Source organism: Onychostruthus taczanowskii, unplaced genomic scaffold (assembly GCF_017590055.1).
Source record: "Onychostruthus taczanowskii isolate IOZ18803 unplaced genomic scaffold, ASM1759005v1 scaffold15, whole genome shotgun sequence".
NCBI classification, from domain to species: Eukaryota; Metazoa; Chordata; class Aves; order Passeriformes; family Passeridae; genus Onychostruthus; species Onychostruthus taczanowskii.
Window position 1 is genome coordinate 7,342,799 of NW_024498685.1, and position 27,147 is coordinate 7,369,945.

Genomic DNA, 27,147 nt, shown 5'->3' on the forward strand with positions numbered 1-27,147 from the left:
AACTGGGTAAGAGAAGTCCCTGAAGGTTGAGTCAGATACCTCCTAAAAACCCAGAGGATGCTCAGGTTTTGCTGTCATTGTATAGATTCTCCTCACAAGCACGTTTCCATTTTGTTTCTAGGAAGTTACTTTTCTAGAGATGCTCGCTATTCCCATGCCTACTGTCAGGCTAGGCTGCAGGATCACTTCATGTTCGTGGCTCGTGTTCTGGTTGGAGACTACGTTAAAGGCAACCCTGCCTATGTCCGGCCCCCAGTGAAGTGTGCTGACAAGCTGTGGTTATATGACAGCTGTGTGGATGATGAGTTAAATCCTTCTGTTTTTGTTGTCTTTGAAAAACACCAGATTTATCCAGAGTACATAATAGAGTATAAAGAGGAGAGAATAAGAGAGCAGATAGTGGCGGGAATAAGAGAGCAGAAAGAGACAGGAATAAGAGTGTCTAGAGAGGAGGGGAAAAAATGTGTTATATCTTAGAGGAACGTGGCAGTTTGTGTCCCTCATCTTGTTTTTTGGATTGCAGGTGTTCTACTACTTGGTGACTTCTTTCTTTTTAATGCAGTTCTTCAGAATGTTTATACAATTTTTGCATTGAGTAGGGCTGGCAAAGTGGATGTTGCATTTGTTGTGAGTGCCTTATCTTCTTCTCTTCCTCTCTTAAATGAAGAACAGACATTTTGATAACTATAGCAGAAAAATGAGAATTGTGGGATGGGAAATTGAATGTTATGACTCTGGGCAGATAATTGCAAATGCATTGTCTAAAAAAATAGAGAGGACTTTTCTTTGCAAACAGTTAGAAGAAAAATTAACAGTACATTAGTTTTAAAGGAAGCTTTCAGGTTTTTAGTAGCCAGAGATTCTTTTCAGTGCAGAATTAATCTGTTCTTGATCCTCTCATCTATCATTATTATAAACAACTCACTGTAGGTAATAATGACTTGACTTTGCTTTCAAAGCACTGCTTTTTAATGCTGGTACATGTTTTGAGTTAAAATGATAAACAAAAAAAGAAAAAGCATATTTTAAATCCATGTTGTTAGTTCTCGAGAATTTTCATCTGTACAATGGCAGATGGATCAGAAAGCTGTTGGATCAGATTCTTTGTGGAAACGAGCAGCAACTTGCTGTAACCTATACAAAAGCAGAGCTCAACTGAAACTGTGAAAGCCACCACATGTGAGTAAGCAGATACCAAAATTTGATGGTTTGGCTGCAACTAATGGCCGTAAGGACACAAAGGCTGTGTCCCAATGAGCCAGGCTTTCCAGTGGGTATGGCCACGTAGCACAATAGGACAGGAGAAAATTCTTAAGGATCACAGAGATGTTCTGTCCTGCTTGTGCAATTATTTTCGTTTTTCCAGAGTAGAATGGGACCAGAAGAGACGAGTTAGGTTCTCTTGAGGCCAGTGGTAGAACTGCTGTCCTGAGGCACCATCCGCGTGTTCTACTGCCCACTTGTGTGGGGCAGGGTGCTGACAAGTGGGGATCCTCTTTTTGTTTTGGGGGTGATCCTGGGCAAGAAACCTCTGCAATTTCTACTGGATGTTAGCATGGAGTCTTTAAGTGGATCAAACTGAAAGCCCTCTGTACAAATTGCCATATTCAGGCAGTTTAGCTGTTCAGAGGGAAACTGGGAGTGAAGACAGAGGAGCAGTAATTTTTACCTTCAGATAAGCTTTACAGAAACACCAATAGCCTCTAAGGTTTTTGCATCTATGATAGAAATCTGTCAACTCCTCAAAGATATCAAGTTCTTCCCAAGAGGAACAGAAAAAATAAATCCAGAAAATCTTACTAAAATGACCTAGAACTAAATAAAAACATGCGGAAAAAATTTTAACATTTTTAAGATCTCTCTTTCTCTTGTTTGCCTGTAGAATTCCTGAATTACTGAAATAAAACCTGCTTTCAGGCACTTTCAGTGTGCAGTTTGTCTTTACATAAACATGGCAAGACTAAATATGCTGAGTGAACCAGCCCCTGCCTGCATTGCCTGTCTTCCTTTGGTGTTTCTACACCAGGGAACTGCACACGTGGACTGCCATTGTAGGGTAGGTGTTCAGCTAATTACTAAGGGGAGAATATTTCTGTAAATTAACTTCCTAACTAGGAGATGTTTAGTATTAAAGTGGTGGGGTAGTTTGGTTAGATTTCACGTAATTAAACAGCTGCTCTGAGCAGTTAATGAAGTCCTAAGAAAAGGTGAAAGAATTAAGTGAGGTGGTGGCAGAATTGTTGGTTTTAAATCTCAAAGTAGTGAGATACTGAGAGGTTCTAAGGAAGTACCTCTTTAATATGCAGATGAGCAACTTTTAAAGAATCTGAGTCAGGCACCTGTAGAAACCCCCACGCCTGGCAGGCACAAGGCAGGCCTGTTTGGGGAGAGTGCCAGTGAGATGCTGACAGCTTAGGATCAGTTCAGATCACCACACACAGAGTGAGGACACAGCAGTACAGGAACTGCAGAGCTGTTCCAGGGTCCAACCCACCCTGCAGCAGGGATGCAGCTCCCTGGTGCACAAGGCTCTGGCTTTTCCATCACAGGGCTGGATTGGGGGTGGGAGCTGCAGTCTGGATAACTGAGCTGAAGGGGAGGAAAGCTGGAAAAGGCATAATCTGAATGCAGGAAGATGAGAAAGAAACAACTGTTCTTCCATCTCGTGGCACCTCAGCCTCTTCCTAAGTGGCACCAAGGAAAACCCCTGGGAGGCTGTGCCACGCTTGGGCTGGGACCTGTGTGAGCACAGATACTGCTGCTGGATGCTGCTGGCCACTGCAACGGAAACAAAGTGGGTGCACACTGCTACACATCTGTGAAATTAGGCTGAATAACACATCTAAAAGCTTCACACATGCAAAGAAGTCATGTACTTGCTTGCTTAACAAAGATCATCTTTGAATTTATTAAGGCAAAGCAGACAAAATTCACAATCATGTTCTATCAAAAGTAGAGCTGTCATTGATTACACCCTGCATAGCCAGCCAGAGCTTTCTCAGGCTTTTGTTCCCTTATACAATTTGTTACATTCCTCAAGTAAAAAGTTACCTTTAGCAATGTCTAAAGTCATTGTTTTTGGTGCACTTATTAAAAATAGTAGTAAAAATCCAGTGTAACATGTCCCAAGTGACTCACCCCCCACCATGGCTGAAGAGACAAGCTATCTGCTGAAGAACAGCACATTCATAAATCAGGCAAGGAATGCTTACATGGTTTTATTATTCTTCCTTTAAAAATAAGCTATTTCTGCATCAGGGGAGGATTGGGTAAAGCAAAATGTCAGCAAAGCACTTCCACCTCTTGTTCCACGATGCAGGAACTCCAGGGGCAGTGCAGGGCCAGCTATAGAAGTGCTTTCTTAGGTCAAAAGGAAACTGTAGGACAAGGCTGCTGTGGGACATGGGGAAGAGCCTGAGCTGGACAGGAAGGAGGGGCAGGCCTGTGAGGCCAGGAGAGCTTGCAGATGTGGAAACAAAGCCAGAGCTTGGGCAATTGCAGAGTGTGGCACTTCTATTCCAGAAGAGGAGGCATGAGTTCAGTTTTGGTCTGAAATATGATCTCCCCTGTCACTAGGGATGTCTGGAATACTTTTGCAAGACAGTGTGTTGGCTCTGGGATGCTGCAGGAATCCAGAGGCACCAGAGCTCCCTCGAGGCCCGTGGCTCACATCGTGCCTGCCTTGCAGCACTGAAGTTTATCCCATCACATGTGCTGGGACCGAGCTGTGCCCATCTCCCTGAGCCCTCTTTCCCATGGCAGAAGCTCCCTCCTGGTCTTCACCTCTCTAAAGTGTGTGCTTTAACCCTGGTTTAAAACCCACTTTGCTGACATGCAGGGCCTCTCTGGAGTGAGATGGTAGCAAGGCCTGGCTATCCAAAAGCTCATGGAAGCACAAAGATCCAGTCCAACAACCCTTCAGAACTGGTACTGTTCAGCTGAAATCCAGGCTTTTCCCTTTTTTTGAAAGATTTAAAAGTGCTGAGGGAGCACCCATGGCAGAACAGTCATTATTCTTGTCTGGTTCTTGTCTGGTTTCATTTACCCATAATGCCAGAAAGCTCTGATGTGCTATATTGGGAGGAAAAATTTAACATTTTATGAGAGGGAGTTTAAAAATGTACACCTGGAAAGAGATCCTGAATGCAGACAGATCTGTGACTCCTGCCTGAATGGGCTGGAGCTCAATATGGAATTCAGTTCATGCCTGTATTGGCTCTGGCCCTACATCTTCCTATTAATTTCAAAGCTCCCTTTGAATTACCTGGGCAGTTTACTTCACATATAGGCCAAGTAACAACGTGGGCCAAAGAAGGACTGAAACCAGGCACTGTTACTGCACATGTACAATCAGGGTCAGAGGGAATGTTCAGGAAAACATACCAGAGCAGCAGTGCTTTTGGGATGCTCCAGAAAGCTTTGTCAGCAAGTTTTGCTCGCATTATCAGCAAGTCTTCTTCTTTCCTTGTGGAATCATCTAAGACACAACCTCCAGAAATGCTCTTGCTTGCATTATCAGCAAGTTTTCTTCTTGTGGAATCATCTAAGACACAACCTCCAGAAATGCAACAGCTCTGCCTTTTTTTAAAGGAAATAATTATCAGATCTTTTAACCTTGAGTACCTCCCCAAATTCCTTCACAGCACCTCTGCACTCCCTGCGCCCAGACTTTGTGGAAAGCTCCTGGCTCTTCCAGCTGAAGCTGGAGGAAAGCTCTATGCCATGGAATGCACAGCTGCTGCCTTCCTGATCAGCCGCTCAGTCATCGGTGACTTGGGTCTCATCACATCACGTTCATGCAGGAGACACCTGTGAAAGGAGAAGTGGGAGGGTGAGGAGTGGGTGATAAACGTGGGCTGTGCTGAGGGGCGAGCCCACGTCAGAGCACACCTCTGACTCCCCAGCAAAGAGATGCCAGCAGTGGCACTGACTGGAGTTGCAGCAGTTCACAGAAGCTTGGCAGTCCATAACACACATGGTCAACAGGCCATATCTGAAGACAGAACCATCTGAAAATCAACTACCCTTGAACATACAAGATCATCCATTCAGGCTGAAAGAGTGGACTTTTGGCATTGGAAGCTACTGTACATTTTATCCTGGTTAAATGTTGCCACATTTAACACAAATGCTTGCATATAATTTTAGCCTTAAATTTATTGGTTTGAATATATTCATTACTTCTTACTTTTTGAGTATATTCATTACTTCTTACTTTTAGCAACAGTGCTAAGTATTTATCAGAGGAAATACTCACCTGGCAAGGTTTTGTTTGGCCTTTGATTTAGAATTTAAAGCAGCATGAATCAATAACAGGCTGAAAACATCTCTCTGGAAAAAAAAATCAGCAAAATACAAACTAATAAGTAATGTCTTAGTTACCAAATTATTAAATTCACAGGAAGGAAACAAATCAACATTCAAAATAAATATTTAACCCTGCTAGTAAGTGTTTGCAAACAGGATTCAGCCACAAGCACAGTTCAGCTTTTCACTGTCTAACACTGAAGTGCTGTTGATGAGGTGAGTGCTTCATGGTGGCTACTGAAAGGGGATTAAGTCACATCAAAAAGTCTTTTCTGGATTTCCTTTACCTGAGCATCACTGCCTCCCACTTGGACGAGTTCATAACGGATTGGGTACAGCAGGTCTACAGCTTTGTCACAATTCCCATTTTCAAACTCCACCAAAGCCTGGCACAGTGGCAGCCCCAAACGAGGAGCCAGGGAAAGCTGGTGGTCTTCATGAGGTGCTCTGCAGAATGAAAAAGTGGTTAACTTCCACAAGCCAAAGCAAAAATAGCCACATTTCAATGCCAGTCTGCCCCTGCCTGCAGACAGGTTTTTGTTTTGGTTTGGTTTTTTTTACTGTACAAAGCCTGATGTTTCAGGTACTTGACATAGGTCATAACTTTTGGTGTGGTTATGCTACTTTCACCTCTTTGTCACTCAGCCAGCAATCAGTTTTTATCCTCCTGAATATACCCACAAAAGGCACAAGCCCAACCCCTCCTAGCTCTGCAGTAAACAGTTTGGGCTAGGACAGTAAGAAAACTGCAGTTTCTCTTCTGCTGACCCCACAAGAACATCCTACTGCTGGTCCTTTGTGTGGCCACATGTGGCCACCAGTCCTTGCACACAGCTCCCAGCCATGACCTTGCAAGCCAGCTCCTTCTCAAGTCAGCGTTACAAAACTTCCAGTTGCTTTCACTGGGCCAGCCTTCATTTTCCAGTAGGCAACACTGCCCTCTGTGTTTATCATTCCTTAAACAAACTGTGCCATCCTAGAAAGATAAAAGTGCCCAACAGATGTTCACTTGAAGCAGCCTGAGACAGCCAGTGATGAAAATGATGGAGCAGTTCCTCATTGTCACGTTTTGTCCAGCATTCCCATGGAAAGGAGCCTGTGACACCAGCCACCAGAGAGCGCCATGGGACACCCGACAAATTCCCAGCAGCTTTCCATGGCTAAGGCCAGGGAAAAATACCGGTGCAATGCCAGATGTTTGTGCCCAGGTTGTAACGCTGCTTTCTTAACACATACAGAACGCCTCTGGGGTACCATTTATATATTAAATATTTGTGATAGACGTAAGTTAATCCAATCATTAATACAGCCCCTTCAGTTCACAGCCTGCTTTCTCAAATAATTAAATGAAGTTTTATAATATTTCAAACTACAGCTAAAAATGTACACATGTATTAAGGCTGAAAGTAGGTGAAAGGAAGCACTGGGTGAAAGAATAAGTAGCATATATCAACACATGTTCATTAAAGCCTCTGTGGTGGACAGTTTTCTATACTTTATATAACCTGACATACTTATATAAATAATAGAATAAATAAAGATATTTACTGTTTTCTACTTTAGTTAAATGAGACATACTTAGACTTGCTTTGAAAGTTATTTGTTTTGCTAAGTATTCTTAAAAATTACAGTACTCCTCAAAACTACATATAGTCAGGAACAAATAGTGACAAGTTCAGGTTCTCCTTTCTTCCTTCTTTTTAAAGGCAAAGGAAGCAACAGATGCTTAAACAGAGGGAAAAAAGGGTGTAGTGGGGGGAAGAAATTGAATTTAAAGCATCTATATATCAACCCCTTAAAAAAAACCACAACAAGGCAATTCATAGTCATTTAATACCTAAGGGAACAAAAAACCTTCATTGTTTGGATGTAGTACTTAAATATTCAACTTTTTCAAATAACTTAATTTGAAAGTGAAATATTCTACATTATTACTTTAGTAGTACTTGAAACCTAATTTCCTGCAGATGGACTTAACAACACTTCAAAGAGAAGCCATTAGAATATCACTACCAACTAGTGTTCTGTTAATAACCTTTTAAACTAGAGCAGAAAAGATCCTCCACAGACAGCTGATGTATCCTGTAGAATGTTCTTATTAATACACTTTACTCCTTGTCTGTAACACAGCTTAGTGTGACCCCACTAAAAGGAAACAACAGCAACTGCTCAGGTGGTGTCCATGACCTCAAACACAAAACATTTCTGCTCATCAACATGAGGAACCCCTCTAGACATCAAGTCAGCAAATAAATAATAATATGGATCTAACTGGACGTTGCCTGCTTAACCCAGATGTGTCCCAGTGATATGCTAAGGCAGGGAGGAGCGTGCTGGAGCTTCAGCAAGCCAGAGACATCACTGAAGTTCACAGGGCTATTCACTGAGCCCAGTGCAGGAATTCCATTGCTTACCTGGCAAGTTCCTGCAGAGTTGTTAAAAGCTCCTCAGTAGTTTTGTGGTCTTTGGCTCCAAGGAAAGACATCAAGAAGTGCACATCATTGAACAGAAGAATGTGATCCTTGGTGTGCTTCTTTGTAACCCCAAGCAGATCATTCCACCTGTCCCCAAGCTTTACACCTAGGAGTAAAAAATACTTTTCTCAATAATACTGCCACATGCAAAAGTACGACTTTGCAATTACTGTCAGCCACTCAGCATAAAATGCATTCCTACTGAACTCAAGAGAACATATCCTGATGTAGCAAGATGTATGCAGCAATAATGCTCAGCTGCAGCCTGCCTTATGTGGGCCAAGAGCTTCTTGACTGTCAGGAGTTTAAAGGCATTATTTTAGTCTGCATTGTGTAAGCTTCTGGCTTTATTATGAGATAGCTCATAATGTTTTGGAGGTGCTGTTCACCATGAGCCATCTGTAGGAATCACAAGACAGAGTGAGAAGATGGATTTAATAAAACTCCCAATACATCATTAGTGTTTTAGCAGAACAGTGTGAAACACTGTCTGCCCACCATGTCCCCTGCCATGAACCCCAGTGTATAAACACTGACTTAAAAAGGGGAAACACCACTGAGTTAGGGGAGTACAAAAAGGCAGAGGCTGATATGCCCATACTAACTATTTCAATCAGGATCAAAACAGAAAAAAAGGATTAATTGGAAATTTATGTCCAGAAAGTGCTATGGGTTTTTAGAGGCTTATGCACTTGTTTGCTCAGCCTCAGACCTCCAGGAGCAATAGAAGTGAAGTTGTCAGAGAAGAAGTATGTGACCTGTGCTAGCTGGAGCTGACTGCTATGCCACACTGGCATGGAAAATTGAAGCTTTTGGGAAGAATAAAGCTTATGGACATTATTAGGAACTTCACATTGATGCTTTTCTCAAGTTTCTTCTGAAACGCTGATCGAGCTTGCTGTGTAATTATACTGAAATAATTCCCCACCATGAATGGCAGGGGAAGGGAAAAAGAAAAAGTTATAAAAAACAATGGCCAGAGGATAACCTACCTTCCAGATGAAGCCTGTACAGCATTGAACTGCTATCAACTATATCCAGGATGCTTCCACTTGCCAGGCACACGGGAGCAATCTGTAATCACAAGTACTCATAGGCTGGCCAAGTGATGCATTAGTGGACACTTCCTCAGATTATCAAACTTATTTTCACAGTACTAAATTAATTTTATCCTTCTATTAATTCAAAATTACTTGTTTTGTAATGGTCCTAATTGCATTTTTCTTGAAGAAAGGAATTTGCAATGACAGAAACTTATATGGTTTACACGTGTTGTTTTTCTCAGTAAATATGGAGAGTCACCACAGTATTTTATTTTTTCCAAAATTCTGCCATAAATATTATTTCACTGGATCAATGTTAGTAGATAGAAATCTGCCCAGCAGCTTTCTTAATGCTTGTGGTATTTTTACAATCCTTACAAAGATGCACTATGTTATCTAAATTGATACTGCTTATTTACAAAGGTGGTTTTGAAATCCAGGCAGTTGACTTTGTACCTAATGTGAAAACCAGTTCTTTGTAAAGGTGACTTGACTAATTTACATCCTTTGAAAGGTATGAATAAGAAACATGGACAGAATGGAAATCAGTACCACTGTAGCTCTTTCAAGCACCCAAACTATGTAATACTCAATCCTTGAGGCATTTTCCCCAGAAGTGCTGAGAAATTGTTTCCCTAAAAGACTGTGGTAAGAGATGTAAACAATATTTATACACAGATCATGCACTGTGATAGGTTTCAGTGTCACACAGAAGGAAGAAAGCACACATCATCATCACATCATGATCTTGCATGATCTCAGTAAAGAAAAAAGGCCCTACTCACATGCTGGTCATAAATTGTCAAAGCAGCTTCATATTCCCCCTGGAAAAGCAAAGGAGGACTGCGTGGTTAATGTGCAGACACAGCAACCAGAGATAAAAACATTAACAGACAACATAACAGCCCTTCAGGACTGCTTGATCAAAACAAACCAAGTCAAAGAAACTTGAGGTATTCAAAGCAGAAAAACCTGGATTTAATAGGCAAAATGATCAGAATGTTGAGGTTTTATCTAAGAAGCAGTACCAATACTGGCACAAGTTAAGCAAGAAGGAGAAACATGGAGGTATAGCCTCTCATTCTAATGTTCCTTTCATGGATGTTTGCAAAAATCAGTGCATCCCATGGTGTATGCAAAGAGATGGGAAAAAACGGTTTTAAGTAGCCTTCAAAAAAGTTTTGTAGATAGGAAGAGACAAAATAAATAAACTATTGGACTCCTGTTGAGAATTATGTTCCTTCTGTGTTACTCTGCTTTCTGGCCAAAGGATGCTGCCTTCTCAACAATGCCACATTTATCTCCCTATTAAGCTGAATCCCACGAGTGCTAACAATTAAATCCAAGGAAATTCTGACAGGCTGGGTAAAATTTCAACCATTTTTAAAGGCTTTCAATAGTAAGAATTAGTAACAATAATTTACAGCATTGGCAACCCAATTTAGAGTTTATGGGCTCTTTTTTTATAGTCAGAAAATTTTTGGGCCAGAAAATGAGTACTGAATTTGCTAAGAATTTTGTTAATTTTTGCCTCAAAATTAGAGATCTACATTCATCTTACTATCAAATAACTGTGCTAAATGTAATTAGTGAGACTATTGGATCTTCAAACATGCAATAATCTCACAGCAATATGTCAACATTCTTAGAAAGATCCTGAAAGTGCTGCCCAATGCAATTAACATTCTTAAAATAACAGTAATAAAGGACTATGCCACTTTGTAAATATAGAATTGTGCTATTTTATAAAAACATCCCTTCAAATATCTGATACACTGATACACCCCCCCTCCACCCCCAGTAAATGTTAGTTCTGCCTTTTAAAGAGCTTTAGATAACCTATCTGGACCATAAAGCACATGTATGAAAATATCTCATACCTTTTCAATGTAGTATAAAGCCCAGTGCCAGTAATTATGGCAAGCAAGCATATCACTGCTCTGGAGAGAAAAAAAAATATTTACAAAATAACTCCTTTTCAAGTTATCTAATCAGATTTCTGTTTCCTCCTTCAGTAAAACTGAGTACTTCAGGAAACACATGAGACAAGAAGTTTAAATCAGCTGCCAGGACACCTTCTCATTTGGTACACTTGTCCTTGCAGCTATTCAGGGCAACACCTCAAACCCAAGGTTTTCCCCACATTATTTTCCAGAAAAGAGTTTCACTTGGATGCCTCAGAATTCACCTTTCTTCAGCACCCTTTTTAAAAAAGAAATTAAATTCACATCTATAAGAAGAGTAAGATTTGTCTCGTCTAAAATTTAGGCATCTTGTCTGAAGTAACCTGGCCAGATAGTGGAGAGAGGAGGATATGGAGGCCTTATGGGGGCCATTCATCCCAGCTATCCAGAACCTACCTCAGACAAAGAGGAATCACTTTTTAAACAAGTTTTACTACAGGCTACAGAAGCTGCAAGAGATGTCAAACACACTGGCAGCCCATCAGGTGAGATGAATTTTTGCTGAACTGAACCAATTTCACACTGTCTTTTCCAGCTGGCACCAGAACTGCAAATCCTCTTCCCTAGCCTGCAGTTCAAGGCAATTGCAGTTCATTTTTGTGAATGCATTAAAAATAGACAAATGTAGTTCCATAATCCTTTGGTGAAAATTAAAATACAAGAAAGGTTCACCCCTCTCCTCCCACTCTCTCCCGGTTCTGTAGTTAAACTTAATGGTCCCACAAGTGGAAAAATCATCTTTATTGTCATACTGACAACTGTAACAACCACTTTCAGGAAGCACAAAAGTAAAAGTTCCCAATAAATGTCAGGGCCTCTAAGATAAACATTCTGGTAATCTTTGTCTGTTTAATATTAAATCACAAACCAAACCCAAGCAACAGAAGCAGTTATGTGCTTGGCATAAACACTGATAGTATCCAGTTGAATATCATCTGCCATTCCAAATGACATACAAACAAGATCATGGAATTACCTGACTAAATAAAGCAAAACCTTTTCCCTGCTGCTAAATTTGAGCTCTGAAAAAAATTAAACTGCTAGAGAGAAGTGGGCTTGCACTTGATTTTATTTGGATAAAGAGTATGAATTACAGAGACATGCAGCTATTTTAAGAAACAAGAGTTAAAAAAAAAATTGATCCAAGTTACTGACTGGGGTTTTTAAGGTATCACCCGAAGTGTCAATCACTGATTCATTAAAACTAACATATTAAAAGACAAAAAGCTTTCTGGGAAGTGATAGGTGTGAACTTCAAGCAAGAGTTTTCTGTCTGCACTTCCAAGCTCAGTATCTGAATGCTTAACTTAAAAAATAAAACAAGCACAAAACCAGCCTTTCTAGTGTCACTATCCAGTCCTGCTCTTGGTGTGAGGTGGGATAGTCAGCTCAGATGACTCTAAAATACTCTTGTGGGTTCTAGCAAAGGCAAACCTCACAGCTCTCAGCTCTGAATATAACAGACAACCACTGGGTAAATGCTATCAAACACAAAACAAAACTTAATTTACAGCAAAGGACCACATAACAGACTAATTAACCTGTTCAATACTCTGAAAGGTGGTATCAAACATGTTGGCTATATAAGGTAACTGATACACTAGAAAGTAATTAGTACACTAAAAAGATGTAAGAGCATAATTTCTCTTTTCTTTATTTTTAAAATCCCCTCCCCATCCAGAAGCAAACAAGTATTTTAGTGTTTTGAAACAGTTGATCTGACTGTGTAGTTTTTCATCTCATCTTAGGTCCCATGAGGAGATTTAGCCAGGTCCTTCAAATCTCTGTCTGTGCATACATCAGCCTAAGTAAAAAGCTTGTGAAAAAATCAGTGGTCACTTTACTTTTATAACCACACAACAGATCACAAATAGGGACAGCCATGTCCCTCATAACATGCCACTTCTTCCTGCCTCTTGCTTAAAAGCTGCATGGAGTGTAGCAGCACCTCAAAGGAGGATTTCCTCTAATATGCAAACTCTGCACTGGTTGTAACAGGTCTGCAGATAGGAAGGAACTGCAGGCAGAGGACTCAAGAACTGGGCTGCAGAAATTAAAGAAAACCTAAAAATAGCTTCCTCAGAGATGCCACAAAAACGTTTACCTTCCAGTTCTTTTCGGTTTCCTTCATGAATTTTAAGCCTTTCTCCACCTCTGCTTTCATTTCATTTACATGAGCTATAGTATGGGCAGACCATGCATCTGTCTGATTTATAGCCAAAGCCTGTGAGTGAAAAACAGCAAAACATGATCAGCCTTACAAACTTGCAAATACAGACATTTATCACTGCTTATCTAGAAACAAGAGACTACTTTTTACTTGCTGCATGTTAAGTACATCCTTGTACTACTCCAACTAACCACAGCCCAGAAGTCTGATTTGGACAGAAAAGGAAAAGAATGTTTCTTGGCTGACTTCACTTCCCAGCTTCTGCTGCAGGGAGATGAACACCTGCAAAACACTTTAAAGCACAGGCTTTGATGATGACTGTGAAATGACATCTATTTCACGGACATGCATCAATGAAAGAACTGCAGGCACAGGCACAATATGTTCCATGATATAATGCCTTGCAGATAACTATTTCCTTTCCAAAAAAATGGCCAGCTCTGAGTATTCAGCCAATTCCTCTTCCTTGGCCCAACAACTCCCATTAGGTTTTGGCAAAGTTAGTCATAAACCTAGTAAAGGTAAAGTTTTAGGGTTTAGTCTCTCTTGTCACTTTCAGGAATTTGATGTAACAGAAGTTTTGCCAAGAACACCCATTAGAGAGATTAATTGTGTCAGACTCCTGGAGGACAAGGATAATCCTGAGGACTAGAGAAAGTCAAGTAAGATTACTATCTTCATAGAAAGGAAACAGGCTGGCTCATACTAATCCCCAGGAACATTGTTACAGTTAATTGTTCAATAATCCAGGAACAAGGATCTAGGAAAAAAAAAGGGAGCAGGAAGCCAAAGAGGATTGATTGTCAAGAGCAGACTTGGTCAAAACAATCCAACATTCTTTAATAGGAGTAAAAAGCCAATTATACATGTGGGAAGCAGCAGGTGGGCTGATGTGTGGATTTTACAGGGGTGTTCTGACCTCATCTGACACTGCATGCTCATAAACAAGTGAGGGGAATGCAGTCCAGTGAAAATGCCTTGGTGGGGCAGAGATGTGAGAGGACTTATCAACAAATCTCACAAAGATCTGTGAACATTTCCATGCTGAGCTGTATCTCTTTGCTGCTTTGACTAACAGCTAGCAGAAACCAACACCCTGTCTGAGAATCCTCAAGCCTTTTAGCACCAACAGCAGGCAGTTTACCTCATGGGCAACCTTCTCAGCACGGTCAAAAAGGTTTGTTTCCACAAGTCCAAAAGAGTAGTAGCCCTTCACATAGCTAACAGAAGGGGGAAAAAGAGCACATCATCCATTTATAATAAGGTTTAGTCCAGGACTGAAAAAACACACTAGAAAGAGCATTTAACTCAAAAAAAGTCCTTGCAGAGCAATTTACAACAAGATTCAAGCTCACAGGATACAGAACTACCAAGCTAATTCTCAGAGGAAATGAGTGACCCTGAGACACCACTATGGCAAGTAGTGACAAGACACACATCAGAATGGACATTTCCATCTCTGGATGAGATGGAATCACCAGCTACACAGAACCAGGCCAGCTGCTGACCTCCAGCTGCAAGATGCAGAATTAAAAGGCTAGAAGTGAGACACTGCTGTCATCAAAGCTATCTGAGCATCTCAAAGGCAATCTTATGCATTTTCCCCAGTGCCCACAAAACCACAGGAGGGTACTTTTACATGAAGTGGCCCTTTAAAACTGGTTGTAAATCATCCTTATTAAACCATAAAAATAAAATAAAAAAATAGGGATGTTATATGCATCTGATTTATTTGATGGATCAAGGTGAATAGTATTTTTTTGGAAGAAATAAAGAAATTTTGCCACTGCCCTGGGTGAGGACATGATTTTATCCTATGTATTACACACCATATGCTATATTTGACAGCTCACTTAAGAAAAATCCCTCACCAACAGTGTCAAGAAGAATACCAGATACATGTTCTATCCATGGTGAAGTTTGATTAACTTCTAGACTCTTGATTTTTGTCTACATGTCTCGTTTCCAAAAGATCCTGAACTTTTAAGTCTGAACTTAAAAACCACATAGTCCATGCACACCAGGTAAAGAGCAATTTTCAAATGAAGCATGACTCACCTGCTCAGTGGAACATCACGTGTCCAGAAAGGATAAACACGGGCAACAGAATCTCGCATCTGACGTTGATATCCCAGGTAGAAATAAGTGTCATGGGAAAATTTGAGGGCTAGCAGGTCAGTTGGGTGGCTCTGCAGAATCTGCTCCCACAGCTCACAAGCTTTTGGAAGTTGCCTAGAAATAAAAAATTATTTCCATCACTGAAAGAAGGCACACATGCCTGCCCCTGCTGTTAGTCCTAAATTCAAACTATGCTGAAAAATAGAAAATTCAGCACCAAATGACTTACTTTCTTCCTTGAAGGAATTCTTTAATCTTTTCTAAGACAATAATGGGATTATCTTCATTTGGCACCTTCTGAGAAATCTTATGAAAGAAATTGTGTTGGGTTACACCAAATCACTGTAATGAAACAAGCTTAAACCATAAATCTAAAAATTCTCCTCCAGGGCTGAATAGTTCCTAGAGGGACCCACCATAATTAATGGAACTTTGTATGTACAAAGACACCTTCCCTCTCCTTTTGTGGGAATCAAACCCAGTAGCAGGGCCTCAGTAGCTTAGTCATCTCCTTTGCTGAGATGTGAGGCAAATCCATGCTTGCCCAACTGTCTGGCAAACAAATAATGAAAGTGAATCACTAGCCCATATGTTCTGCAGTTCATACAGATTTACCATATGGAAAGAAGCAGTGTGTCTCTGCAGCACGTGTGACATTTATGTCCATATTTTGGAATATGGACATAAATGGGAAAGTATTTTACAGGGAAAATAGGTTTTGACACAGGGAGACGAGAGAGAAGTCTGCAACTCTCCTTCCGTGCATCTGAGTCTGGACCCTACTGTAGCCAAATACTTAATTTTCTAGTTCTAAACCACACTGATGAATCTGTGGAACATTTTAAACTTGGAGTGCTTAATGCTAGGAAGAGGTGGCAATAGAGCCCCTTACTTCCTACAGTGCTGCTCACCAGCTAGACATGGCACTTAGTGTGGAGAGAGAAATTCAGGAACAATCTGTGACATCTCACCCTGATCCTTTGCTAAATGTCAGCTAACGTGACACACCACTACTGCCAACCTTCACTTCTGCCTGCAGTAGACAAAGGAACTCTTCACAGTCCCTCAAGCAGGGTGACACAGGACTCACCCCCTGGCAAACACGTCCAGCGCTGAGACGTGAAGCCTCTCCCGCTCTGTCAGTGGCTGTGACTTGGAAAGTGCCACCATGGCTCTCACAGCGCTGTCCAGCTCCTTGTCGAGCCTCACGGTCCTTCCAGTGCCAATCAGCTCCAAGCCATTGGCAATGACATGTCCCATTGCTGCAGGAAACAGCACAGCACCAGCTGAGCTCACAGCAGAGCCTTCAGCTCCATAAAACACCAGAGGAGCTGAGCATTTTCCATAAAACTGACTTCTGGACACAGGGATTCAGGAAGTCTCCCTTCATGACAGCTACTCAAACATTATGTGAAACGAAAAGAAAAAAACACCACACAAAAGCATTCTGCCTGCTCTACATTTTGAGGAAGTTTTACAGAATTCTATAAATTATGATCTTCCCCTTGCATAAGCACAGTCAGTTAAATACCAAGACAACAGGCATTAACCCAGCACTTTCCATGCTCAGAATCAAAGGTTATACTCACTAAAGTTTGGATCTGCTGCTTTTAGCTTGGAGAGACATCCGTCAATACCTCCAAGACTCTCATTATTGGTCCAAGTTGCATACTGTAAAAGAGACAGAGCAAGAGAGGGTTGAGAAATCCTCTATGATAAGGAGGATTTTTTCTTTTTGTTCTCACAGACACTTAAAATTCAAAAGCAAGGCAAATTACTAAAAGACAAATGCTGCATTTGGGAAGGTTTAGTGTAGTAGAAAACCAGAAAACCTATGGTTTAATATAATTCAGTCACCAGCAGAAACAATTACCCTGGATTTCTACAGGGTTTTTGGCTGATTTGTTGGTATCAAGTGGAATGAGCACACGGGCTGAGGCTTCCACACGGCTGCAGCATCTGGTACAGCCCTCTGCTAAAAGGGTTTCCTGCTGCCAGCTAAAGGCTGAACTCCTGTGGTGGCCTGATTTTGAGGCTCTCCCAGCTGATAAGAAATTGAAATATCAGCTACAGTAAAGAGTGCTCCATGCATGAGTCCCTTCAAATCACATTTTCTTGCGCTTCTCGGTCATACCTGCGTCAGCACAGCATCGAAGAGCTTACAGGCTTCATTGCTGCTCGTGGACAGGACAAGTCCAGCATCCTGCCAGGCCTGCACAACAAACAGACACAAACGTGCTCCTTTTACACCCTCATCTTCCTGACACTGACAGATGTTCAAATCGATGCTGTTCTGATATTTTCACCAGCTGTGCGCTTTTAAAAAGGAAAGTTGGAAGTACAGTGTGAGGCAGAAACAAACCTTTTGTTCAGTTGCAGTTACATTAAGACTCAATTAGTTGGAGCTAGTAGTGAGCTAAAGAAGCCAACAATTACCAAGTGTACCAGAAGATCTCAGTGGGTTGCCAGCTCATAATGACAGCACTATTCTGAACTCAGTAGAGCTGTTGGTAAGTTCCTCTGCTACAGGCACACCTCATGTGAAGCAGAGACATGGCAGAATAAAACCCTGTTCTCCTATAAATCTATAAATCTGTAATCTTCTTCAAACAATAACATTCTTCTGAATCAAACTGCAGACCAAACAGCCTGGCAGAGCAAATCCACTAAGTCTCTGGAGTTAACCAACTGAAAATTTGGATCACAGATTTATACGCAAGCCAGACAGCAATAAGAACATGGGAAATTGATAAAGCTAAAAAGCAAAACAGAACTGAGCTGCCACAGTTTCTAGCAACATAACATGACTGAGGCACAACACCTCCTGGCTGGCTGCTGGCAAATGAGCAGAGTTCATTTGAGAAGCTGCCCCAATCACTCCAGCATTACTTTAATGCAGTACACAGAACATGGAGGATAGACAACTATTACAACAACAGACCTGGGGCAAGCTAATTCACACTTCTCCTAATGGGGGCTTAGTCCTTCCTGATGCTGCAAGAATTCAGCTCTTCTCATTTTATATTTTAAAGCACTTCCTAGCTATAATAATCTGTCAAAATTTTTAAGTAACCAGGCAAAGACAACTTTGTTAATATATCCTAAAGCTTTCCCACTGTGATTGGATTAAAGGCTCACATTCCAACAGCTAAAGCAATTGAGTCTTCAAATTACATGCCTGAAAGACTAGACCTGAATCTAAAATGACACATTTTCTCTACAATTCATACTATATCCATGATACTGAAATTGGCCAGAATAAACTTCCTAACACAATTTGAAGCACTAGGAAGCAGGCATTCGTTATCTGCAGAGGACTCTCCTTGCTCTGTGGGTGTGGTGAGACTTTGCAACAAGGTCTTTATCCATGATAATCATATATATTCATTAATACATGCTTCTTATCTAATACACAGAACTAATTCCTAGAATGAATTTGCATCCATCTTCCTCCTATTGGAAGTTCTTTTATGGTTCTGGAGAGTCTTTAAAAGGGGTCTCTGGTGGTTGTATTCACTGAATGCTTCGATATTAAAGGTGACCTTTCCTTGAACCTTTTCTTTGGGCATGTGCTGTTGTTTCTGTGTTACATAACTTGCTAAAAAACACTGTAGTCCTTCTTACCTGATTCACCACTGGTTCCAGACATGCTTATAATCCTGTGTGCATACCTTTAAACCTTTATCTTTTATATACAAACACACACACACACACACAAAAATATATATATATATATACACACACCTTTACAGGTTTATATATACCTATATAAACATTTATCTTTATATATATATAAATATATATATATCTTTATATATATCTTTATATATATATATGTAAAACCCCTTTATCTTTTTTTGCCAGTTAGTCTTTAAGCTCTATTCAGCAACCTCAGGGGAGCTGAAAATTTTTACTCTCTATGTCATTTATCATCCAGAAAAAGAATAAAGAGAAAAGCCAAGCAGGTAGCAAGGTTACTGGCTATCTTCCATGATGCCCTGCAAAGTAGGCCAGGAGCCACCCTCATCATCAGCCATCAAAAACAAGCTTATTTGGAGCAGGTCCCTGCATCACTGCCTGTTTTACTGTTTAATACAACCCTTGAGGTGCTTGCCAGGCAGAAAATGATGTGCCATTCTGAGGGGACTGGATGCTGATTCACAAGAATGGAAAAGTCTGTGTGTGAGCATCAGAACAGACCAGCAGAACAAGGGTTGGTGGAAAATGCATCTGCATCCATCTCTAAGGTCACTGCTGATCGAGGTATGTGCTATTTCCAGCCACTCTGGAAAGCCTCTGTCTGGCTATGGCTACAGCCCACCTGACTCACTCCTCACTGGAAAACTCCCACTCTGGCAACAGCAGAATGGCTGCAAGACTGTGTCACATCAGGGATGCCACTACTCTGTGCCACTACTGCACATCAGGACAATGGGCTACAGGGCAGAACCACCCCACAGCAGCTTCTGGCTCCTAAGTGATGTAAAAGATGTGCTCCAAACCTAATCTGTCATTGCCAACTGAGAACTAAAGAACTATTGGGACCACAGAAGAGGCAGCACCCCTTGTCCTCTAGGACATACATAAGGGGTCCTGCCCAGACTACTCAGGAAACTCAGGTCCTGGAGCTTCTTTCTAGTGAGGTATCAGACTGTGACTGAAGAAATCCAGGAGGGAGTGTGAGTGGGCAAAAATGTCTGTAAGGCTCATCAGTTCCCCTTCCCACAGAGGCTGCCTTTGGGTTCTCTTATACTGATGTCCCACAACCCTCTCTCTAACTCCAGGAGAGAGTCTTGCCTCTTGTATTAGAGTCATGACCTTTGCTCTTCTCACTCCTTCTTGGTGAGACCAAAGCCTTGCCCTTTCCCCTGCTCTAAGATTAGAGTTCAGTCATGAGATCTGGTGACTGTTTATCTGTATTTTCTCCTCTGGTAGAATCTTAGCTGGCTCTGAGAATTGTGCTCTCTGTGGGCTGCAGTCGGCACCTCTTGAATTCGTTGTGTGACAGATCCCCAAAGCTCTGTCAATCCCGCACCTGTCTCACACAATCTTCAAGACTTTGTTTTAACCTGCTACTGCCCTAATTAACAAAAACACAACCATAAAAGGAGTTTTTCAGAAAGAGAGCATGAAAATTACTTAATCAGTAAGCAGCTCCTGTAGTTTGCACCCTTTGACCCGAGGCTGATTTAGTGTTATCGAAGGCCTGACCCACTGCTGAGGCCCACGGAGAGGGCAGGTGGGTGCCATGGGACCCCTGCGCTGGGAACAAGATCCAGAGAAGCTCAGACACGGCTCTGCTTCCCCAGCAGAAGAGACGGGCACAGCAACCCCTCCCCTTTTCCAGATCGCAACAGCAGCTGCCCTTCTCCGAAACCCACCCGAGTGTACGAGGCTGAGCTCCAGCCACAGCGAGCCCGCCTCAGCTCCCCGCACGCCACAGCCCAAAGCCCCGGAACCCCCACCCGCCGCCCCTGGGCGCAGGGCACGGGCAGGACCGAGCGGCGCTGGCCCAGCGGGGAGCAGTGCCGTCCCCCCGAGCCCCTCAGCCCTGCCCTCACCTTGCAGTCCCTCATCCTGCCGTCCCCCCGCAGCCCCCCAGCCCCGTCCGCCCGTCACGCCGCCTGCCGCTCGCAGCCTCTCAGCCCTGTCCTCACCTTGCAGTCCCTCAGCGCAGCCATGGTCCCACGGCAATGTCGCCGCTCCGCGGCCCCAACACCAGCGGGGGCGGGGCCGCCACCGGCGCGAGCGGCGGGCGGTGCGTGCCGGGTACGCGCGGAGCCCCCGCGCCGCCGCTGAGGGACGGCGGCAGGAGCTCGGTGGCGATTATTGGCCCCAAAATCTGTGTTCTTCTTCCGGCCCGGCCTCCGGCCAGCGGTGTCCGAGGTTAAATAGTGTTCTCACCAGCTGCCCTCTGGAGGAGGCTCCGGTGTCCTCGGGCTGCTGTCCCAGCCGTTGGCCACCCCAACGAGCAGCCCCCGGCAGGCCGCGCGTTCTCCGCCCCGTGCCCTCTGGCCGCGATGGCCGCGCTCCTCCTCCTTCTGCAGCTGCTCGCCTGCTGCCGCCGGAGCTCGGCGGCGTCCCCTGTCCGTCTCCAGCCGTCACCCCTGCGGGTCAGCTGCCCCGGCCCTCACGGCCAAGTCTTCCAGCGGCAGGACAACGAGTACAGGGTGTCGTGCCTGTGGAACAGCACCGTGACTCTGCATTACCAGCCCGCCCCAGGAGCAGGGCTGGAGGTAGAGGGGGGGCAGCCAGCATCCCCACCTTGCTGCCTCTGGTACCTGAACTCGGCCTCTCTGAGGAACATCTCACGCTGGTCAGGTCAGGTGGTACTGCAGACAGAAGCTCCCTCGCCCGGGTCCTCCAGCCTTCTTACAGTGCAGTGCTCGTCTGCCTCCTGCGCTGCACCCGAGTGCTTCCACCACAACGTGAGCGTCGAGATCGCGGAGCAGGATATGCGGCTGTTCGTGCTTTGGCCGCAGACACGCGTTATCCAGGTGTGGCAGCCGGTGGAGCTGGGCTGGTGTGCACGCCTCAAGAGTGCCGGCTGGCAGTACCGCTTCAGCAGCCGGGGAGGTGTCCCCTCCACCCTTCTCCTTCCCAGCAGTGAGCACCAGGACACAACATCACCTGCTGTCTATCCAACAGTTGAGTTGAGAGAAACCTGTGCCACCTACTACAGCTACCACTTGACTGTGCGATACAGGCACCCTGGGATCCACGTTGCTTTGGTCAGTATTGAGCAGATGCCACATATAAGCCTCAACCTCTCTCTCAAGGTGGAGCCCGACTTGGTGCATGTCCTCAGTATCAGCTCCAAGCTCCTTAGTGTTTCTCAGCAGCCTCTCGGCTTGTCCTGGTGGCTTCAGCCCCTTACCCTGAGTACACTTGCCTACAGACTGGTAGACACACAGGCTGTAGGAGGTTGGCTCTGCTCCTACAGTTCATTTACACTGCCGAGCAACTTCTGTGCCGTTTCTACACCTCAGAGCCTGGATGAGATAGTGGTGGCCAGCGTTTACTTCCATGTTGATGGAAAGGGGTTTGAGGAATTGATGGGGCAACTGCACCTGCTCAATGGTACCCTGAGCTTAACTGCTGGCAAAGAAACTCCCATACATGTCAACCTTTGTCCAGGGAAGACCAACAGCAGCACTTACATTTTCAGGTACAACCAGGGAACATTTTACACGTCTAAAGACAACAACAGCACTTTTTCCACAGATTGCCCTAACACACACACTGTGTTCTACCAATACAAGGAGCTCTCCTACTTACTCACCATAGAGTTTCTGGCCTTACAGTGGTACAAGTTCAAAATGTACCTTTACATGAATCAGAAGAGAGCTTTGATTAGGTCACTGGCAGAAAGAGACCTTGACGTCCATGTTTTCAGCAGTGGCCATCCTTCTTTTCTGCAGAACTTTAGTTATTTAGTGTGGTTTATCCCTGCACAACATCCGATGCTACAGTGCGAGTGGACCTTCTATCTGCAGCTTTTTGGCACAAAAAAAGATCATGTTGTCCAGAGTAGCCTGTACACATACAGCGACCATGTAAAAAATGTCACACGTTTTGTCCGTCGCTCTGCTTTACCCTTTGATGCAGAGAAATACACGGGGTTTGTGGCAAAAGTGAACTGCGCCAGCAGTGCACCTACATCGGCTCTTTTAAGTGTCAGGGTCAACAGCCGTACTGCAAAAACCATAGAAGCACCAGTGGTTTGTGAGCAAAGAGAATGTAGGATACTCAGGTGTTGGATTCAGAGACCTGATCGCAGATCCATTATCTTGTACAAGAAAAGGGCATTAGATTTTTTCCTCTTTGTCAGTTTGAACGTAGACTGCCACATTGGCTTCTCTATCAAGCCTTCATGGCAAGTCTATCCTGCTAAGGACACAAAAACTGAGCCGGACTGGTCAAAGCCAGTAAACACTTCTAGAATGTTTGGCGTAAAAATGATACATTTGACTGTTCCCGCTAATACTTTAGATTATGGGTTGTATCTGTTTTATTTCACTGCTGAGGTATCCCTAATTAGGACCTCAACAGTCCTCAACGCCCGTGATATGATTTATGTTCAGGTTGAGAGAGCTGATCTATTGGTAAATATCTCAGGAGGCTCAGTCCGCACAGTGGGTTTTTCTGAGAGATGGACTCTTGATGGCTCTGGATCCTCTGATCCTGATTCAGAGGAAGGATCACTGATATTTACTTGGTACTGCACTAAAGACTCGGCAGACTATCGAACCATGAAATTCAAACCGAAAAACAAATGCCATCCACTCCAGAAGGACTTGAGATGGATAACACCCTCAGGTCCCATTCAAACAATACCACCAGAATCCCTCCCAGGAAGCACCTTATACTACTTTCGCCTGGAGATTCAAAAGGGCAGAAGGAAGGCTTATGCTGATCAAGTTGTAGAGATAGATCCTGGCCCTCCACTCATTCTGGACGTGAAGTGCATTGAAAACTGTGGTAGGAGTCTAATTCCAACAGAGAGATTTGCCCTATCTGGAAAATGCTCAAACTGTAAACCCAGCAACAAGCCACTATATTACTGGTCCCTTTTTTCAGACAGCTCTAAAGAAATTAATTTTGATTGGGATTCCAAAACATCAACGGGGAGGTCTGGGGCTTACCTGTCTATACATGCTCTGACTTTCACGAAGCCTGCATATGAATCCTACATACTTCACTTAAGTGTAACTACCTGGGATGGCAGGTCCGCATCCTTCAAAAAACCCTTTGCCATAAATACTCCACCTCGAGCCGGCAGGTGTCACATCAGACCCCACTATGGGTTTGCCTTTCAGACAAAATTTGTTGTTAAGTGTAGAGGATTTTCTGACAGTCATTTACCTCTGACATATAAAGTGATAGTAGCTTCCAACGTACCCCAAACTACCACAGTAACTTCTGTGGTGGAAAACACATTTGGCACAATTCTGTACTTCGGTACTGAGCCTAAAACTCCTCCATCTTTTCTCCCACTTGGAGTGCCCTCTCGTTGGTACCGTTTGATACTTTATGTTCAAGTCCGGGATGCATTTGGGTCTTTTACCCAGGTGAGTTTGCGCGCCTATGTGAGGAGCCCACGTAGAACTCAGTCCCTTCCATCTGTGTTTCATGAATTGCTGGCTTCAGCAAGCAGTTTAAGCACATCAACATCTGCTGAGCAGACTGGGGATCGTCTTAGAGCTGGTTATTTGGTTTATCTTGCAGCCTCACTCTTAAACTATATTAAAAACACACCAATTGTCCAGCTCCCTCAGGCTCAGCTTCGGGAAACCGTGGTTAAAGCAGCCTTGAATATTTCAGTAAATAGCATCATGGAAGTCAACCAAGTAGTGGCTGTTATTTCTGAACTCACAGAGGCAGTTGAGAAAATGCATGCTATGTCACAAGACCTTGCCATTGGGAAACTGACAGAAGTAACAGGAATTCTGAAGAGACAGAGGAGTCAGACCCATTGGTCTGAGGGAGCAGAAATTCAGAGCAGTGGAATACTAAGATGCTTGTCCAATGTCCTAAGAGCTGATCTTCTACATTTCAAGAATGTCAGTGAAAATGGAATTCAACATGTTTTCTCCATCATGGATGGTGTAACAGATGTAATTTTCTGGGGAAAAGTCCCTGAAGAAGTAGAAACTCTGATAGAAACTGGACACTGGAATATCACTCTGAAGAAAAAAGAAGCCTGGAACATTACAAATTATATGCCTCCCACAGACGCCTGCCACAATTGTTTTTATCCACTGCTGGGAAAAGGAGATGGTTCAGGAGTGGCCCCGGATACTGTGTTTTCCACTGCCATTTTTGAATTTGATGAGAGCCCCTTCCCATGGTTAGATTACACATCAGATATTATATCAATGGTCATGGGGTTTAAAATAGCAGAGACTAAGACTAATGAGGATCTAGTTCCAATCATGCCTGAAAGAGCAGACATTTTTCTTGCCAGGAAAGGTGGAGTTGCAACTTTTAATTTAGTAATGGGACCCGATAAAACAGAAACTTACACAACTGGAGGATTTAATTTTGAGATCAATCAAACTACCACCAGCATATACTTCCAGATCATGACAAAATTAAAAGTTACTTTCAGGGTGTTGATATTTGTAGGTACCAATCTTACTGACACTCAGCCCGTGGCCTCATTTGCTGCTTTTCACAACATGCCAACAGTTGCAAGTGGAAATGAGACAATCATTGCTGACTGTAGTGTTACAGGTCCCTATATAGTCTGTCTCTCAAAGTCCCTGATGACAACCATAGCGGAGAAAAGTGGTGTAGAAACTCAGAACATCTCTGTTGTCTTGGAGACACACTACATCTTAAGGTACCCAAACCAGAAAGTGGTGAGCATATACATTTTTAATGACCAGTGCCTATTTCTGAATGGGATTGGAAGTCAGTGGAGCAAAGACCCATGTGTGATTGGTCCCTTGACCAACTGGGAGAAGGTACACTGTATCTGCGTCTCCGCGCGGAGTCGCAGGAGCGCGCCAGCCCTTCTGGCACCCAGCATCAGGTTCCTGGCAGCCAAAGTAATAGTTCTTCCCAACACAGTAGATCTGGGCAGAAACCTGGTAGCAGACATACCTAAAAACCCACTGACCCTCATAACAGTGCTCTTTATTTTTATCATCTTCTTGCTTTTGTGCTTCTGGGCTATAAGAAGAGACAGGATTGAGAGGGAGATCAAGTACATTATCGTTTTGCCAGACAATGAGGCCTCTGATGAAGGGAGCTTTTTGGTCACTTTGTACACAGGCAGTCGCTGGAATGCTGGGACCAAAACAGAGGTGTTTCTGCAGCTCATTGGCCAGTATGGCAGGAGTAAATTCCATTGTTTATGGCACCAGCCTTCTCCAGCTTTCCAGCGGGGAAGCATTGACTGCTTTCTGATAACTACTACGAAAAATTTGGGAGATATTCGTTCCTTCAAGATCATGCTCAATAACAATGGCTTATCTCCAACCTGGTTCTTAAGCAGAGCTGAAGTTGAGGACATGTCCACCAGGAAGGTCTGGTTCTTTCTGTGCAGAAAATGGCTTTTCTTTGACAAAAACAATCCCTCGCGAGCTTGGAAATTTTCTGTCACAGACCCCCAGACACCTCTACCCAAATTTGACTATTTTCTTATTAATTTTAACAGGAGACTGACAGAGTACCATCTATGGCTCTCAATTTTTGCTCCTGTCATCGCTGGGGCTTTCACCAGGTTCCAAAGGTTGTCTACATTTTTAGCAGTACTATTATTCACTTTGCTTGTTAACATTATGTTCTTTAATACTGATAAGAATGACGAAGCTCCAATATACCTCAGGTATATGAGATCAATAGCGGTAGGAATTGAATGTGCTTTGCTTACCCTCCCTGTGGAAATGTTAATAATTGCCTTATTTAAGTATTCCCAGAAGGATCCTCCTCCTGTTGTGACTAAGATGTACCCAAAGGTAGATTCTGCGTACTGGAATAATTGCATAATATCTGAAAAAGAAGCAAATGTAATTGACACAGAGGAGGAGACAACTGTGAATTCCCCTGAGATGGGCAAAAGGTCCCAGAAGTCAAGTTCCAATGTCCTAGAAGGGGGCATCTTTTCCAAAGCAAGGAGACTAAGCACTACCATCAGGCAGCTTCGCAAGATCCCGGACACTGAGCCCTTGCTGTGCTGGTGGTGTGTCCCTCTGGCCTGGGGCCTGGTTCTGAGCATAACTGTGCTCTCATCCTTCTTCATTGTGCTCTATGGTTTGTCCTATGGCTACCAGACTTCCCGAGAGTGGCTGATAGCGTCTGGAACCTCCTTTCTTCAGAACGTGTTTTTCAATTCAATTCTGAAATCCTTACTTTTCTCAGCTATGAGCACAGTGCGTCCAAGATACACTGAAGACCTCAGATGGGTAACTCAGGAAAAGCATGTGGAGATTAACTCAGCTGAAGAAACTCACAGAGGCTCCTGAAACTTGCTGATGTCACAGGCACTAATATCAGCATTTGGAAGCTTATGAAAGCAAACATGCTGAGAAAGGCAAAAATTAAAATAAATGCACTTATTTTCA

General features: G+C 43.3%; 3 protein-coding genes across 8 annotated transcripts in view; 2 read left to right on the forward strand and 1 right to left on the reverse strand.

The window, feature by feature from the left end:
* LOC121332887 (zinc finger CCCH-type antiviral protein 1-like) overlaps window positions 1-2,765 on the forward strand; it is a 24,653-nt gene extending 21,888 nt beyond the window's left edge. For both annotated transcript variants that reach the window (XM_041398777.1, XM_041398778.1), the window contains exon 15: window positions 122-2,765. In XM_041398777.1, coding sequence (XP_041254711.1) covers window positions 122-477 — 356 coding nt within the window. In that variant the 3' untranslated portion in view covers window positions 478-2,765. The remainder of the gene's footprint in view (window positions 1-121) is intronic.
* Window positions 1-21,022, reverse strand: part of TTC38 (tetratricopeptide repeat domain 38) — a 24,542-nt gene extending 3,520 nt beyond the window's left edge. The window contains exons 1-16 of one of the 5 annotated variants that reach the window (XM_041398783.1): window positions 20,734-21,021; window positions 17,211-17,288; window positions 16,666-16,747; window positions 16,167-16,338; window positions 15,017-15,190; window positions 14,103-14,178; window positions 12,893-13,012; window positions 10,705-10,764; window positions 9,610-9,648; window positions 8,774-8,855; window positions 7,722-7,887; window positions 5,595-5,754; window positions 5,258-5,331; window positions 4,556-4,809; window positions 4,384-4,489; window positions 2,885-4,071 (exon numbers count right to left, since the gene is read on the reverse strand). In XM_041398783.1, coding sequence (XP_041254717.1) covers window positions 4,716-4,809; window positions 5,258-5,331; window positions 5,595-5,754; window positions 7,722-7,887; window positions 8,774-8,855; window positions 9,610-9,648; window positions 10,705-10,764; window positions 12,893-13,012; window positions 14,103-14,178; window positions 15,017-15,190; window positions 16,167-16,338; window positions 16,666-16,747; window positions 17,211-17,288; window positions 20,734-20,757 — 1,401 coding nt within the window. In that variant the 5' untranslated portion in view covers window positions 20,758-21,021 and the 3' untranslated portion in view covers window positions 2,885-4,071; window positions 4,384-4,489; window positions 4,556-4,715. Of the gene's footprint in view, window positions 1-2,884; window positions 4,490-4,555; window positions 4,810-5,257; window positions 5,332-5,594; window positions 5,755-7,721; window positions 7,888-8,773; window positions 8,856-9,609; window positions 9,649-10,704; window positions 10,765-12,892; window positions 13,013-14,102; window positions 14,179-15,016; window positions 15,191-16,166; window positions 16,339-16,665; window positions 16,748-17,210; window positions 17,289-20,733 lie in introns of those variants that run through there. The other 4 variants (XM_041398786.1, XM_041398782.1, XM_041398784.1 and 1 more) reach the window with 4 other exon arrangements.
* A 74-nt stretch (window positions 21,023-21,096) lies between these two features.
* Window positions 21,097-27,119, forward strand: PKDREJ (polycystin family receptor for egg jelly). Its single transcript, XM_041398776.1, has one exon. It carries the CDS (start codon window positions 21,097-21,099, stop codon window positions 27,046-27,048), a length of 5,952 nt encoding a protein of 1,983 aa, XP_041254710.1. The 3' UTR covers window positions 27,049-27,119.
* The last annotated feature ends 28 nt before the right edge of the window (window positions 27,120-27,147 follow it).

Coding starts and splice junctions, on each gene's coding strand:
- PKDREJ (XM_041398776.1), top strand. CDS start 21,097: ATGGCCGCGCTCCTCCTCCTTCTGCAGCTGCTCGCCTGCTGCCGCCGG.